This window comes from Xiphophorus couchianus, chromosome 18 (genome assembly GCF_001444195.1).
Source record: "Xiphophorus couchianus chromosome 18, X_couchianus-1.0, whole genome shotgun sequence".
In the NCBI taxonomy this organism is placed as follows: Eukaryota; Metazoa; Chordata; class Actinopteri; order Cyprinodontiformes; family Poeciliidae; genus Xiphophorus; species Xiphophorus couchianus.
The window spans coordinates 24,093,830-24,106,949 of NC_040245.1; the positions used below are offsets into that span (position 1 = coordinate 24,093,830).

General features: G+C 41.0%; 1 protein-coding gene across 1 annotated transcript; it reads left to right on the top strand.

Moving 5' to 3' along the window:
• The first annotated feature begins 5,577 nt into the window (after positions 1-5,577).
• p2ry1 (purinergic receptor P2Y1) lies at positions 5,578-9,130 on the top strand. The gene is made up of 2 exons (XM_027999208.1): positions 5,578-6,135; positions 6,305-9,130. Exon 2 carries the CDS (start codon positions 6,328-6,330, stop codon positions 7,375-7,377), a length of 1,050 nt encoding a protein of 349 aa, XP_027855009.1. The 5' UTR covers positions 5,578-6,135; positions 6,305-6,327; the 3' UTR covers positions 7,378-9,130.
• Positions 9,131-13,120: the final 3,990 nt, after the last annotated feature.

Genomic DNA, 13,120 nt, shown 5'->3' on the forward strand with positions numbered 1-13,120 from the left:
TGACACAATTCTCCTTAGAACAAGACAATTTTTATCCAATTGGCAGTACAAACTAAGTTTGACTGCTCTAAAATATAACTCAATGTAGTATTGCATATTAAACTGACTGACAGATTTGTAAGGAAATGTGTGTTTAAATATATATGAATACATAAATAAACCGAGTTGCATTTGATTAACAAACAATAAATGCTGTTCTCTCTCTTGTTTTGTTTTTATGTAGAAAAAAAAGTTGTTAGTTGTTCACCAACATCACTTTGCGCTGTGGATGAAACCAGATGAAAAATTGTTGAGGTGATGAGAACTCCCAGTTCAAAAGGTCACTTAGTGCTTCACAACTGTTAAAGATGAAACGCCTCTATCAGCAAGAAGTCCATAATGCCATGTACAGTATGTAACGCAATTTACATCAGCTAAGGAAGTAGTTAATGTAGTTAGAAATGTAGTTAGTTAATGTAGTTTGTTTGTAGAAAAAACAAACAGGATTGAAAAAAAAAAAACAAAGTTGTCAGCAGTCGTTTTATACAAAGCTTTGTCAAGTCAGCATGCTATTTGCAATTTTATACATATGATGCTGAAATCTTGTATTTAATGTATCAATTTTGTCAATAATTGTATCATTACTTCATATAGTTGCTTAAGCTACAAGATTATATTTCTGGTTTATGTGCTTCATGTTCAGCAAATGTACAATTTGCCTGAGGTTTTACTTTGTTGCGCATTTTGAATACGTTGTCTGCATTTGACAGCTTCAACAACGCACAGCAACATTGTGAAACAAATGTTAAATTAAGGTACAAGGGGGAAAAAAATTTAACAAAAGCTGAGCTTTAAATCAGAAAAAAAAAAAAAATCACCCACCAACTAAATGTTAGTGCTTTTTGGCGCTTCCTTTCTAGCGTTTGCCAAAATTTTTGTATTGCAAAGAAGAGACGAGGGCCCGATTTCAAAAAGGATGGGGGGGGGGGAATTGCACCGCAAAGCTGCTCGTTCTGACAGGTTGAGGTGCGCTGACCTTGCAAATGTGAATGGTTAATGCATTCATTAGTGTTACAGGGAGCATCCAGCCGTGTCCAATATGTTTCAAATCTTGTCAGCTTCTTGCTCGTGGGGGAAATAGAGGTCAGAGCTAAATAGGATAGGGTCTTTTATCGGGAACTGTAGCGGTGAAGGGCTGAATCACTTCTTCATTTAGCTCAATTTGTCTCGGAACATTTAATTTTAAAATGTTTCGACGAAACTCCTGTTCCGTAGGACTAGGTTTCGACAAAAGCCACCATTGCAGATGAATACAGAATCAGTATTGGAGCTTATCAAACCTGCTCATCGGGCCCGCGAAAATCAGATTTGATACGGAAAATATTCACAGTGCTTCACTTCTTGGTCTGTTAGAGCCTTACTCCAAACTGTACTAAACTGTTATGCTTCCTTAAAGTCCTTAGGGAACTTTGAGGAAAGAGATTGATTTAATCAAATTTGGAAAAAGGCTACATAAATAACCTTATTTGTTCTTGGAGCAACAAGAAAATGCATGACACATGGATTGTACAATTAAACTGTGAAAGTGAAAAGAAATTAAAAAATCTGGCCCTATTTGCTATCTGAATAAGTTAATGCATTGCTTATTCTCCCTAAAAAAAGAGAACAAGGACAGAAATCGTCACTGCAGTGGGAGAATCCATGCATCTGCTTTTCAAGCAATGGCAGCTCCCGGCGTAAACACCTCGTTTGTATTCCAGGTTCTCCTTGCCATCGCTTATCTTCGTTACCACATAATTCATTTGCTTAATATCTCCCATGTGACTACTTTGGCATAGCCTAAACAACAATTGGTCTTTGACTTTCTCTAATGCCGACGCAGCCAGCAAAGACGCGATAATGGGAGACGGCTATCGCCGTGAAATTAAAAGAAGAGAAAAATAAAAAGTAAAAAAACATTTACAGGTAGGATGATGTATCACGGAAAAGCGGGGATGATCTGTCACGCTGATCCAGGTTTATTGTGTCGTTAATCTTTGATTTAAATATGTCACCGGAAGTATACCAGTAATCACCCCTCGGGTTTTCGAGCAGCCCGAAATGCAACGTATTCGCTAAATTGAGTGAGTTTGCAATTTCAGACTACGCCATTGTGTGGCTTTGCAACTGGCCTAAAGTTTTCTTTTGCGGCGCGGATAAAGGTGCTGCTCGCCATTTAAAAGCTTGTTTATGTCTTTGTGTTGTTCAAGAGAAAAAGAGAAAGAACCTGCATTGTGCCAAGTACCAAGCGTAATCTATATCTTTGCCCACTGACCACTTTTATTTTTTTCAAGTATTCCCAGCAGGCAAACAGGCAGAGAAAATGCCCCCGACTTGGCTAAGCAGACATGGAATCAGTCATTTATTGATACGGCTCCTAGATCAGACTATTCTCAGAACTCCTGTTCTGCCCTGAGGACTCTCTAAGTCTACACCCACTTGGCTGGAGCTCATTTTATCCTCCACCGCAACAGCAAAAGTGATGCAAAGGTTCTCTTCTGAAAGCATGAGAGATAAATGATGACTGGTTTTACTTTCTGAAATCTTTAGTTAGTAAGAGCAGTTGTGTTGTTCCAGGGTTTGTGTGTTTGTTCATATTTAAGGAGCGTATTTAAAAACCAATCCTCGTTTAGTTAATGTATTCGAATGTGTATGCTTTCACTTTCTGAAAAAGTAATTCTTTGATTCGTAAAAAAAAAAAAAAAAAATAGTGAATTAAATTTGACCTTAGATGTACTTTAGGTGTCCCACAAATCTCCATGCTTGAGCTGTTATTGTTTACTTTGCGTCACACTAATTATTTCCATAAATGACTCAGTCCTTTAAAAACCTTCAAAAAGAAAATCGAGGAAGGATCATTGTAATTCATACAATAGCTTTGAATCAGGCACAGGGATTTACTTTTAAAACCTTTTAAGTTATTGGATGCCAACAACCTGTCTGTGTAATGTTTTCAACCACCAGGTGATTCATTCCAGTCACTTTCAAACGGAAGAGGAGATTAATATCATAAGCCGCCTTCGAGGATCCACTGTTATTTAAGATTCTGTCACGGCATTCATGCGTCGTGGTAAGAAGTCGCTAAAATTGGATCTCATCTTCAAAATTGTAGACATCTGACATCTCGTCTGTAATTGTTACCGAATAGATTTAGAAGTGTAGCTAGTGCTGAGCCCTATGAAGTGGAATCTAGATTTGCTTTAGTCGTCCAAAAGGTTGAGAAGGATGCATGCTAGTTGCATGTCTAAACAGGGTCTCTTGTTTGTGCACCGGCCGAGTAATGGTGTGGATCCACTGTGCATCTACTCGGGGTCCACCGGTCTGTCGGCCAGTTATTCCAACAGTAAGAGCAGCCTGGGCCTGCAGGAAGGAGTGCCTTAGAGACACGGGTACAAACAAAGATATTGTGGGGCAGGAAGTGAAAACACTATGTAAATAATCCTATTATAAAGCCATTATAACATGGCTTTTGTTGTGTTTGAAGCCACGGGCCATAATGTTGCTTACATCATTGAAAAAAGTAATCGCAGATCTGGTGAATATTCCTTTTCCAGTAACCTCCTTAAAATAGTGCCGTGGACACTGCTTTGCAAACGTATTCATCGCTCTTAAACTTGTACATGTTTTAGCTTCACAGCTAAAGAGTTTAGTGTATTTTAGTACGTCATAGAAATTAAAGCCAAATTTAAAACTGGAAGCGAGATCACCTTTAAACAGGATAATGGCGCGAAGCATACATCTACGACTCTAAGTAAATATTTCAAAACATGTCAATCTGTAAATCCTGACTGAGGCTTCCTCAAAGGTAAATTGATTTAAAAGTGTGCGAGATGGCTAAACGTTTAATGATCACAGATAAATTTACTGAGCTTGAGCTATTTTGCATCCAAGCTTGTGTAGTTTGGGTAAATCTTTAGCATTTGGGTGTCCAAGGCTCATAACGACATTCTCCAAAATACTTGCACGTACAATCAAACGAGTACATACTTATTGGGGGGTTGAAAACTAACACAATCATTTAAAAATTAAGTCAGTGTAGAAAGTTTAGAACTTTGGCATGTTTTCGTATATTCACGTGTGTATGGAGAGCTGGGTCATCTATATTTACTCACTAATATTTCTTAGTTGGATAAAAGTGTTAGCTTTTGTAATGTTTCACAGAAAATCAGTGGATGTTTAGGCTTCTGTTGGTGGGACCAGTAAAGAGGGCCCCGGGTCAATGCGTAATCCTCTGGCTGCCCAGTGTCCATTAGAGTATTGCGAAACTCTTGGCTCACTCTGCTGAACACTATTTTAAGATGCTTGGCCATAGCAGCATGTCCGGATCCCTTCACTATTCTCCATCACCCTCCGCCTGTGGACCGTTTGTGCCAGGGTCGCTTTGTCCTTGGCTGTGCAACGCATAGTCTGAGCTCTGTGTTTCAGCTTCTGCGGAGAGATTAAATGGCTGTCTTGGTATGGAACACACAAGAGTTCAAAGGATACTTGATTGCTTTCCAATGATACCACATTATTCCCCATCGGAATGACAGTCTGACGTTAAGTGGCGAAAATACGGACTTTAAAAGTCACCTGTCCAGTAATGATATTTGATATCAGCAAGACAGCTCCCTGTTCATGACACCTCCCATTATGGGGTTGCACATAGACATTGTTAAAAAAAGAATTTAAAAAATATCTAATAAAATACGACCTTGTTTGTAAAGCTATCTAAGAATGGTCAATGCCCTTTTTTGGGGAGCAAATGAAGCCTGAACAAAGAAAGTGATAGTAATGGATAATTAGTGCATTGGGAAAAAAAAAAAAACACAACGCACCTGGATATTTGTGCTGCATTCCAGTTACCTGAGAAGTGGGAACTCGGAGTTGGGTTTCACCTCCGACCCGAGGTAAGAGCGTTCTAGTTAAAAAGTCCGAATTTCAAAATGGCCGATGTCCATAAACATTGTTTGCAGTTGCTCTTACAAACATAATTTTAAGCTAACCACCACTTTCAATTGGTTCAGTTTAGAGTTGCAGGCACTCCACGTTAGTATGGATTTTTAGACACACTTTTTCATGTGTGTCTTGTATTTACCACATCTTACTGTTGTTGATGTGAAGAGCGGCCATATTGGAACAAAAAGACTGCTCTACGAGTCCCAACTGGGAGTTGCCCCCAGTTTCCCAATGGGATATCTGATTCAGAGAGCATCCAAGTTAATCTTTTTGACTGGGAAGTTGGAATTTCCCAATTCCAGCCACAAGTGGGACGCACATCAGAGAATTAAACTATCCACCAATTTTTTTTTGTTGCTCTTTTTCACTGCTTCAAAATCTATTAATCTAATTTAATATTATTTAATACTTTGATCAGGTTTGAGCAGAATTAACCAACACAAATCATAGATAGCAACGCAATTTGAGTATTACTGAAACCTTTGTTCCATTTTACTTTATTTTTTTTTTTTATTCAAAGACAGATGTTTACTATTTGGTGTGTCGAAGGAGGAGGGACTCGCCCTTGGCGACATTCATGCAAACACCGCCACTGACTCCAATCGATTATTAACGCGAACTGAACCTGGCTGCTTCAAAGCGGTTCACGCGCCTTTTGACAGTAAAGGCTCAGGATACGTGCAGGTAGATAAGGAGTCGAGCCACGCGAGGGGCAGAGCGCATTTGTGAGCGAACTCACCTTCCCTCCTCTTTCTCTCCTCCACTCTCTTTTCTTTCCCTTTCCTCTTCTGACTGAGGCGCAAACAGTCTCCGCTCGCTTTTCTCTCTCTTTCTCTCTCTCTCTCTCTCTCTCTCTTTCTACGGAGGCAGTTTGCGATTCCTGCTCTTCATGCCAGAGCCTGCAGCTGTCTCGGTTGCGTCCCACCGCCACTGGTGTGGGAAAGCTTCGCAACGCATGGAGGAACCGACAGCAGATTTAATTTTTTCCCCCCACCTATAGAAACCCAGAGGATTTTTTTTTTTGTGTAACTTTCTAAACTATTTCCTGCGTCGTAAGGAGACCGAATGAAGGGATTTGTCAGCTGAGGCGCCCCGTCCGCGATATGACGGAAATCTTCTTTTTTGCTGCAATTGTGAAGGACACTGTATAGGAATGTGGAATATAAGTCTCTCTCAACGGTAAGTGCTCTGAAATGTCCATCACTGCGTTGTGTTTAATCTGTTTGATTTAATAAAATACACGGCCAGAGTTCAAGAATTTTGAATTCGAGCTGTAAATTGTATGAGACTGAATCGAGATAAGATTGGTCATAATCCCCCCCACTCCCCTCCCATATCTGTCTAATAGGACAAGCTCCCGCCCCTGAAACCATGACCACGGAGTTGAACCTGACCTCCTTCCTGAATGAAACCTCCCAAAGAGGATGCAACCTCACCAAGACAGGTTTCCAGTTCTACTACCTGCCCACTGTTTACATCATGGTTTTCCTCACCGGGCTGGTGGGCAACAGCCTGGCCATCTGGATGTTCGTGTGCCACATGAGACCCTGGAGCAGCATCTCCGTCTACATGTTCAACCTGGCCCTGGCTGACTTCTGCTACGTCCTCTCTCTGCCTTTCCTCATCTTCTACTACTTCAACAAGACCAACTGGATATTCGGGGACGTCTTGTGTCGCCTCCAGCGCTTTATATTCCACGTGAACCTCTATGGAAGTATTCTGTTTCTCACCTGCATCAGTGTTCACAGGTACACCGGCGTGGTGCACCCGCTCAAGTCTCTGGGCAGACTGAAGAAGAAGAACGCCGTCATCACCAGCGCTCTGGTGTGGTTGATAGTTGTCATTAGTATGTCCCCGATTCTTTATTATTCCAGGACAGGTCTGAAGCGTAACGCGACCACTTGCTACGACACGACCACGGAGGACGAGCTGCCGGGTTATTTCATTTACAGCATGACTTTGACTGTGTTCGGGTTCTGCGTCCCGTTCATCATCATATTCTGCTGCTACGGCATGATTGTCAAGGCGTTGATCTACAACGACATGAACAACGCGCCCCTCAGGCAGAAATCCATCCACCTGGTCATCATCGTGCTTGCGGTCTTCGCCGTCTCCTACCTGCCGTTCCACGTCATGAAAAACCTCAACATGCGGGCGAGGCTGTACTTCCAGAGCCCCGACATGTGCGAGTTCAACAACCGCGTCTACGCCACGTACCAGGTGACGCGGGGCCTCGCCAGCCTCAACAGCTGCGTGGATCCCATCCTTTACTTCCTGGCCGGGGATACGTTCAGGAGGAAGCTGTCCCGGGCCACCAAGAAAACCTCTAGGAAGGGGGACACCGTCCTTCAGTCCAAGAGCGACGAGACGGCTCTCAACAGCCTGGCCGAGTACGTGGAGAACGGGAACCGCAGGAACTAACCAAGGTGTCCTTTTAGTTCCGGAAACAGATGGACTAGGAGTAAAGAAATGCACTGTGTGGACTAAAGACGATGTAAAAATGTATCAAATGATGGTTAACTACTCCACACGCTGTGTTGACCGTCGCTTGTCAACATTGATAAGCTATCGTACTGTACTGCCTTGTATTGTGTCGTACTCAAAATACTAGAGCCATTACTTTGTTTTCCGCCATGTAGCTTGTGTTGCTTACACTTCGGACTAAATGAGCGCCGTGAAGAGCCTGGCTGAGGGGAAACAGATTGTCGGACAGGCAATAATCCGTTGTCCATCAATATCTTCGGCTGCGTATGGCTTAACGTGAACTGTATTTTCTTAAGCCACTTGCTGATGTTTAATCAATACCTATTTAGCAGGGTGAGAGAGTGCGCCTGAGGCGTCGTAGGCGGTTTGAATGGCTTTTAGACGAGAACATGAATGCACTGAGCCTGTGATTGCTGAGGAGATGTGCACAGCAGACATTGCAATGCATCATGAGCTGAGACTGTCTGCTCTTTACCCATTAATCTGTGGGGGGGGGGGTATTTTTTTCACCCAGTATATGGGTGAAACATCCAGTAGATGTTGGAGGACAGTGTGTGGTTTTCTCTGAGGTCAAAGTCTACAAAGGCTCTTTTTACCAAGCATTTTTCCCTTCCAACTTCTGTCACAGAAAACAAGGGTAATAGCTGCAGTATTTATGTGCATCTGATGCTACAGTTGTTGTTTTTTCCCCCTTCTAGGTGTACTGTACAGGATGTTGTGACTATTAAGATTAGTTTACTTCATCATGTGTATGTTTTTTTTTTTTACTAATTTAGAGCTTTTCTAATGCACAAGTCCAGGCTGAAAGCAGTCCAGCAGGGTGAAAGCGTGAACGAGTGACTCACCTGAGCATGTTCTAACTACCCTTGCATCCGTTGCAACATAGAAAATCTTAGTCACAATTCCTCGCTCGCGTTACAGCTCCATCAACATGTTGAAGATCGATTTGTATGAGATACCTCAAAAGTGAATTGTGCACTGTCTGTGTTTGGCAGATAGTCTTTTAGTTGTTTCTTTTATTGGTTTCATATCGGTTGTAAGCCTTCTTGAGAAATGATTGTGAAAACTCTCTCTGTGTGTGTTTTGTGTAGATGTTTGACGTTCGAAGCTTACTAATTCCTGTGCCACGGCCTGTTTTCGGTATCAAAAAAAGGAAGTAAATCTGCTGTGCAAGACATTTCTTGGCCACATGCATCTTTGTCAGTCTTTTTATTTGGTATTTTTTGTATGAGCCTAGGAATTACCAGCTTGACATAGACCTGTATGTATTCTAACAATATAGAAACTATGAGAACAAAACCACAGAGTAATGCTTTCATTGTATTTGCACATTTTTGTAAAAAAAAAAAAAAAAGAATGTGCCTGGTCTAACAGTTTATGATTAATCAAGATGTAAAACGAACCATAATTGGTATAACTGTGAAAATGATACAACTTATAAATTGCAGTTATTTTTAACTACAAAAGTGTGTGTGTTTGTTTTTTTGGTCAGCTCATTCTACCTTTTTTCTGTCATCGTCTTGTGTAAGGATAAAATCAGTATAATAAGCTGTTACTTGTTGCTTAATTAGCCAGACTATTTGCTCTGCTTGACCATGAAGTGGGCTCAAAAAGCTGTTCAAAGCTTTTCAGCTGTAGATTTAAAACAACGTTACCATAATGAGGTACATAAAATAAATGGTGGCGCTCATTTAATTTCCTCTTGAAATATGTCCAGACAGTCAGAGTTGTCTTTACTTTTACCACAGAAAAGCTGTGAAGGGGAATTCTGTGTTTTCAGAGACAAATACCTTCTAAAACCTTAATCCCCTTTTTACCAGTAACTGGCCCAATGGCAATATTTACAAAGTAAACGGGAAGCTTAATAACAGTCAAAAAGATGAGCTGTTCAAGCAGTTTGACCTTGAGAATTTCAGTGCAATGGAGTATTTTCCAATAATTTTCTTTTATAAATTAAGGAAAATAACACTGGACAAAGAAAACCTAATAGCTACTTTACCTCTTTAATCAGAATGTGGCTCTGAAGATTCCATTAAACATAATTTAGCCATGTTAAGAAAGCTGTGCAGTATATTCTTTGCTTGGAGACGAGCTAAAAACACTTAGCAGCACTAGCTAATCACAATACTTTTTTTTAATTTTTGTATTTTAGGTACTTAGGAAACACGTTCACAAACGTACCTTGTGTAGGAGCATGGACATAAAAAATTTGTGAGATAAAAAAAAAAGTGTCGAAAATGCAACCAGCTGGATAGCTACACTGGAGTTTTACGGTTGTGATTGATGTGAAACCATCTTGGAGTTTCATTTTCAGGGAAATGCCAATCCAATTTTGGAACTTATAAATGAAATGCCCAACATTATCCTTCAGCAGAATATACAACAGTGTACTCTTCTTTCTCTCTCTTTTTAGCTGCCTTTTTGAATAATTTGGAAGCTTTGTACTGTTTCTGTTTTACTAAACTTGTTAGCATGCTCGGGCTTGGTAACATTAGCATTTACCAAGGTTGTACTTGTTATGCAATGATACCAAAGGCCTAGATTTCTTCTGCGCTCCTCAGTCTATTATGGAGCAAATAATTTCTACAAGTAGGAAGATGCTTGGAGTTGTTCTGCTCTGATCAGGAATTCTAATCTGTCAAGTTCCATAAGAGTGGAATAATATATATTTTTAAAAACAGAGGTTTCTGTTTTAAGACAGAAACCAGTTAAATTCCAGTATGAGACTCTAACACTTCTATTACTTTAATAATAAACTAAGATACAATGCTTTAAGAACATAAGGTTGAAATGGCATGATAGTTATAAAATGGAAGTAGAAAAAGTGGCATTGCGTGTTAATGGAAAATTGAAGGGGCAAATCTCCCTGGAGCATCTAAAACATGTTATCCACAGCAACAAGATCAAAATGGTAACATTTTAGCTTTATGTAACGAACTCTAATGAATGCGAACACATCCCTGAAGGTTGCAAGGACAAACTCGTGGAGCTTGGTCCACCTCTGTGTTCTTCCTCCCACTCTACCTCTGCACCGCCGCTTGACGTTCTCTTTCAAGTCAGCCAAGAGGAAGTGAGGGGAGGAGGGAGGAATAAAGAGTGGCACCTTTTTCCTCTTGGCGTCTACTTAGACGGCCTTTGTGATCGTCACAATGGCACTGAACTATTGATGCAGACAGGGGTGTGAAGCTGTAGCCAAGAGCCCGCGGCTGCTGCACAGTCTTGTGAGCACAGGAAGCCAACAAACTCTCCTCTTGAGGAAAAAATAAATAAAAGAAAAAGAAAACAAGCCCATGACTACAAACTGCTTTTGATTTCCTGGCTTTCGGCTGAAAAACTGCATTGACTTGCCTCAATGAATGCATGTGTATGTGTTTGCCACCGCGTTAAGAGATCTTGGGGGGGCAGTGTGGACCTCGTTGTGGTGGGTGGCTGTTATCTCCGTTTGTTTTGGGGTGTTTCGTGTTCAGACGCATGCCTCTGTCACAAGCTAATTATTCGTGCAATAGCGACGCTCGATGCTCCTGAACACATTTTCTTACGTCAAAGGAAGTGAGAGCCAGGGAAAGCAAGCGCATGCGCTTTGTGACCCCGAGTGTCGAATATTGACTCGCAGAAAGTTGGGATTCTCGCCAGCGTCTCCTCCCATGCAAGAGCCTTTCACCTCTTTTCTCTGACATGGTTCTCTAACTCTTCTGAATGAGACATTGAAAGATGAGCTTTTGTTTGCCGTACTTTGGGGGGAAGGGGATTGAGATGGGAAGAATTAAGTAACACATAAGCACAAGTGGGAAGAGCCGTAGATGAAATTCGTGTGTTTTTCTTCAGTCCGGTGTTGGTCATGGGGGTGACTGCAGCCGGGACTGCTTTTACGCTATAATGCTGACCTTTGCTCTGAGAGATTTACAGTGGATTCCTGGGACCACATCCATATCGATCGCAGAGAAACCGTCTGCCCGAGCTAAACAACTTCTGATCACCACAAAAAACAAAACAAAACAAAAAAACCCTACAAGCATTCAAAACACTAATGTGTGGTCTGGATGAGTAACCCATTGTCCAAATAATCACCAGGGAGCCACTGTGACGTGGCGAGGAATCAAATTCTAATGCATCGTTCAACCGCGTGCAAAAAACTGCAAGCTGTGTTTTTATAATCATTTCAGCTGTTAATCAAAGTACAACAGTAACCAAACACATGTAATATTGTAACAGGATATCGGTTGCTCAATGGTGTCAAGTCTGCTCCTCTGCAGTTTATCCTTTTTTTTTTGCACTTCATAGTAAAGGTTTTGGGAGATTTGTAGAGAAATTAGTTTGGTGCTGTTCCTGTGAGACACTTGTCTGCGATCGGCTTCGTCTAAATGGGAGAGGAAGACGTTTTGAAGCCTCTAAAAGCGACATTCAGCAGTAATGGTTTCCTTGCAGATGGGCAGGTTGGTTACTCAAGCCTCCGTACTAATGCAGCCGCGTGCTGTCGGGTTTAACAACAGGACGCTGCTCTCTCCTCTCTGGGGTCAGGTACATGACAACGCATCTACATCGTGTTCCAAATTATTATGCAAGTGATATTTTCTCAGATTTTCTTAAATGGTCAGTGCAAATGACGGTCAGTATAGTTTTCAAGTCATGAACTATTACAGTATCAATCAATTTTTACTGAACAAAGCTCCCTGTGAGAACAGTATTTTTTTCCAAAATAAAAAACTCAAAATGCACTGTTCTAAATTATTATGTACAGCAGATTTTCTAAACATTTTATGGATTATAAAGAACTGCAAATGGTCATTCTTTGAATGTGCAGCATAATGACTCCACCACCTCCTTGCTGACGTCACAGCCCTGTTGGGACGTGGTGGCCGTCCACCACCAATCCACTACTGCGTCCATCTGGACCATCCAGGGTTGCACAGCAGTCATCAGTGAACAAGTCTGTTTGAAAATTAATCTTCATGGACTGCTGGACCCACTGCCACCGTTTCTGCTTGTGAGCTCTGGTTAGTGGTGGCCGAATAGTAGGTTGATGCACCACAAGCCTCTGGAGGATCCTCCACCTTGAGGCTCCAGCAGCTTCAAATAACTGTTTGCTGCTTTTTAAGGGCATTTTAACAGCTGCTCTCTTAATCCAATGAATTTGTCTAACAGAAACCTTCCTCATTCTGCTTTTATCTGTACAAACCATCTTTGTTCTGAATCAGCCACAAATCTCTTCACAGTATGATGAAGCTTCAGTTTTCATTAAATATCTAATGTTTTCATACCTTGTCATACAGCTCTACACTATCTGATGATTTTCATCAGCAGATATCCTTTCTCTTTCCCATATTGCTTGAAACCTGTGGCCTGCTTAATAATGTGGAACATCCTTCTTAAGTAGATTTCCTTTAATTGAGTTCATGAGACAAACTAATCAACCAGCTCTCTGAAATTATAGTGATTCAAAGAGCCCTGACACACAATACCATCTATAAATTCAATAGCACAACAAAAATGTAATCTTTATGACACTTTAATCCAATTTACATAATAATTTGGAACACGGTGTAATCAAATTCCTAGACGTTACCGATTTATTTGACGTCCAGATGTTGTTAAAATGTTTTTTTCCCTAATTTCTATTATTTTCGAAACCATTTTCTATAAAACTATAGCACCTTAGAAAAACACCTTATTTCATCAGATT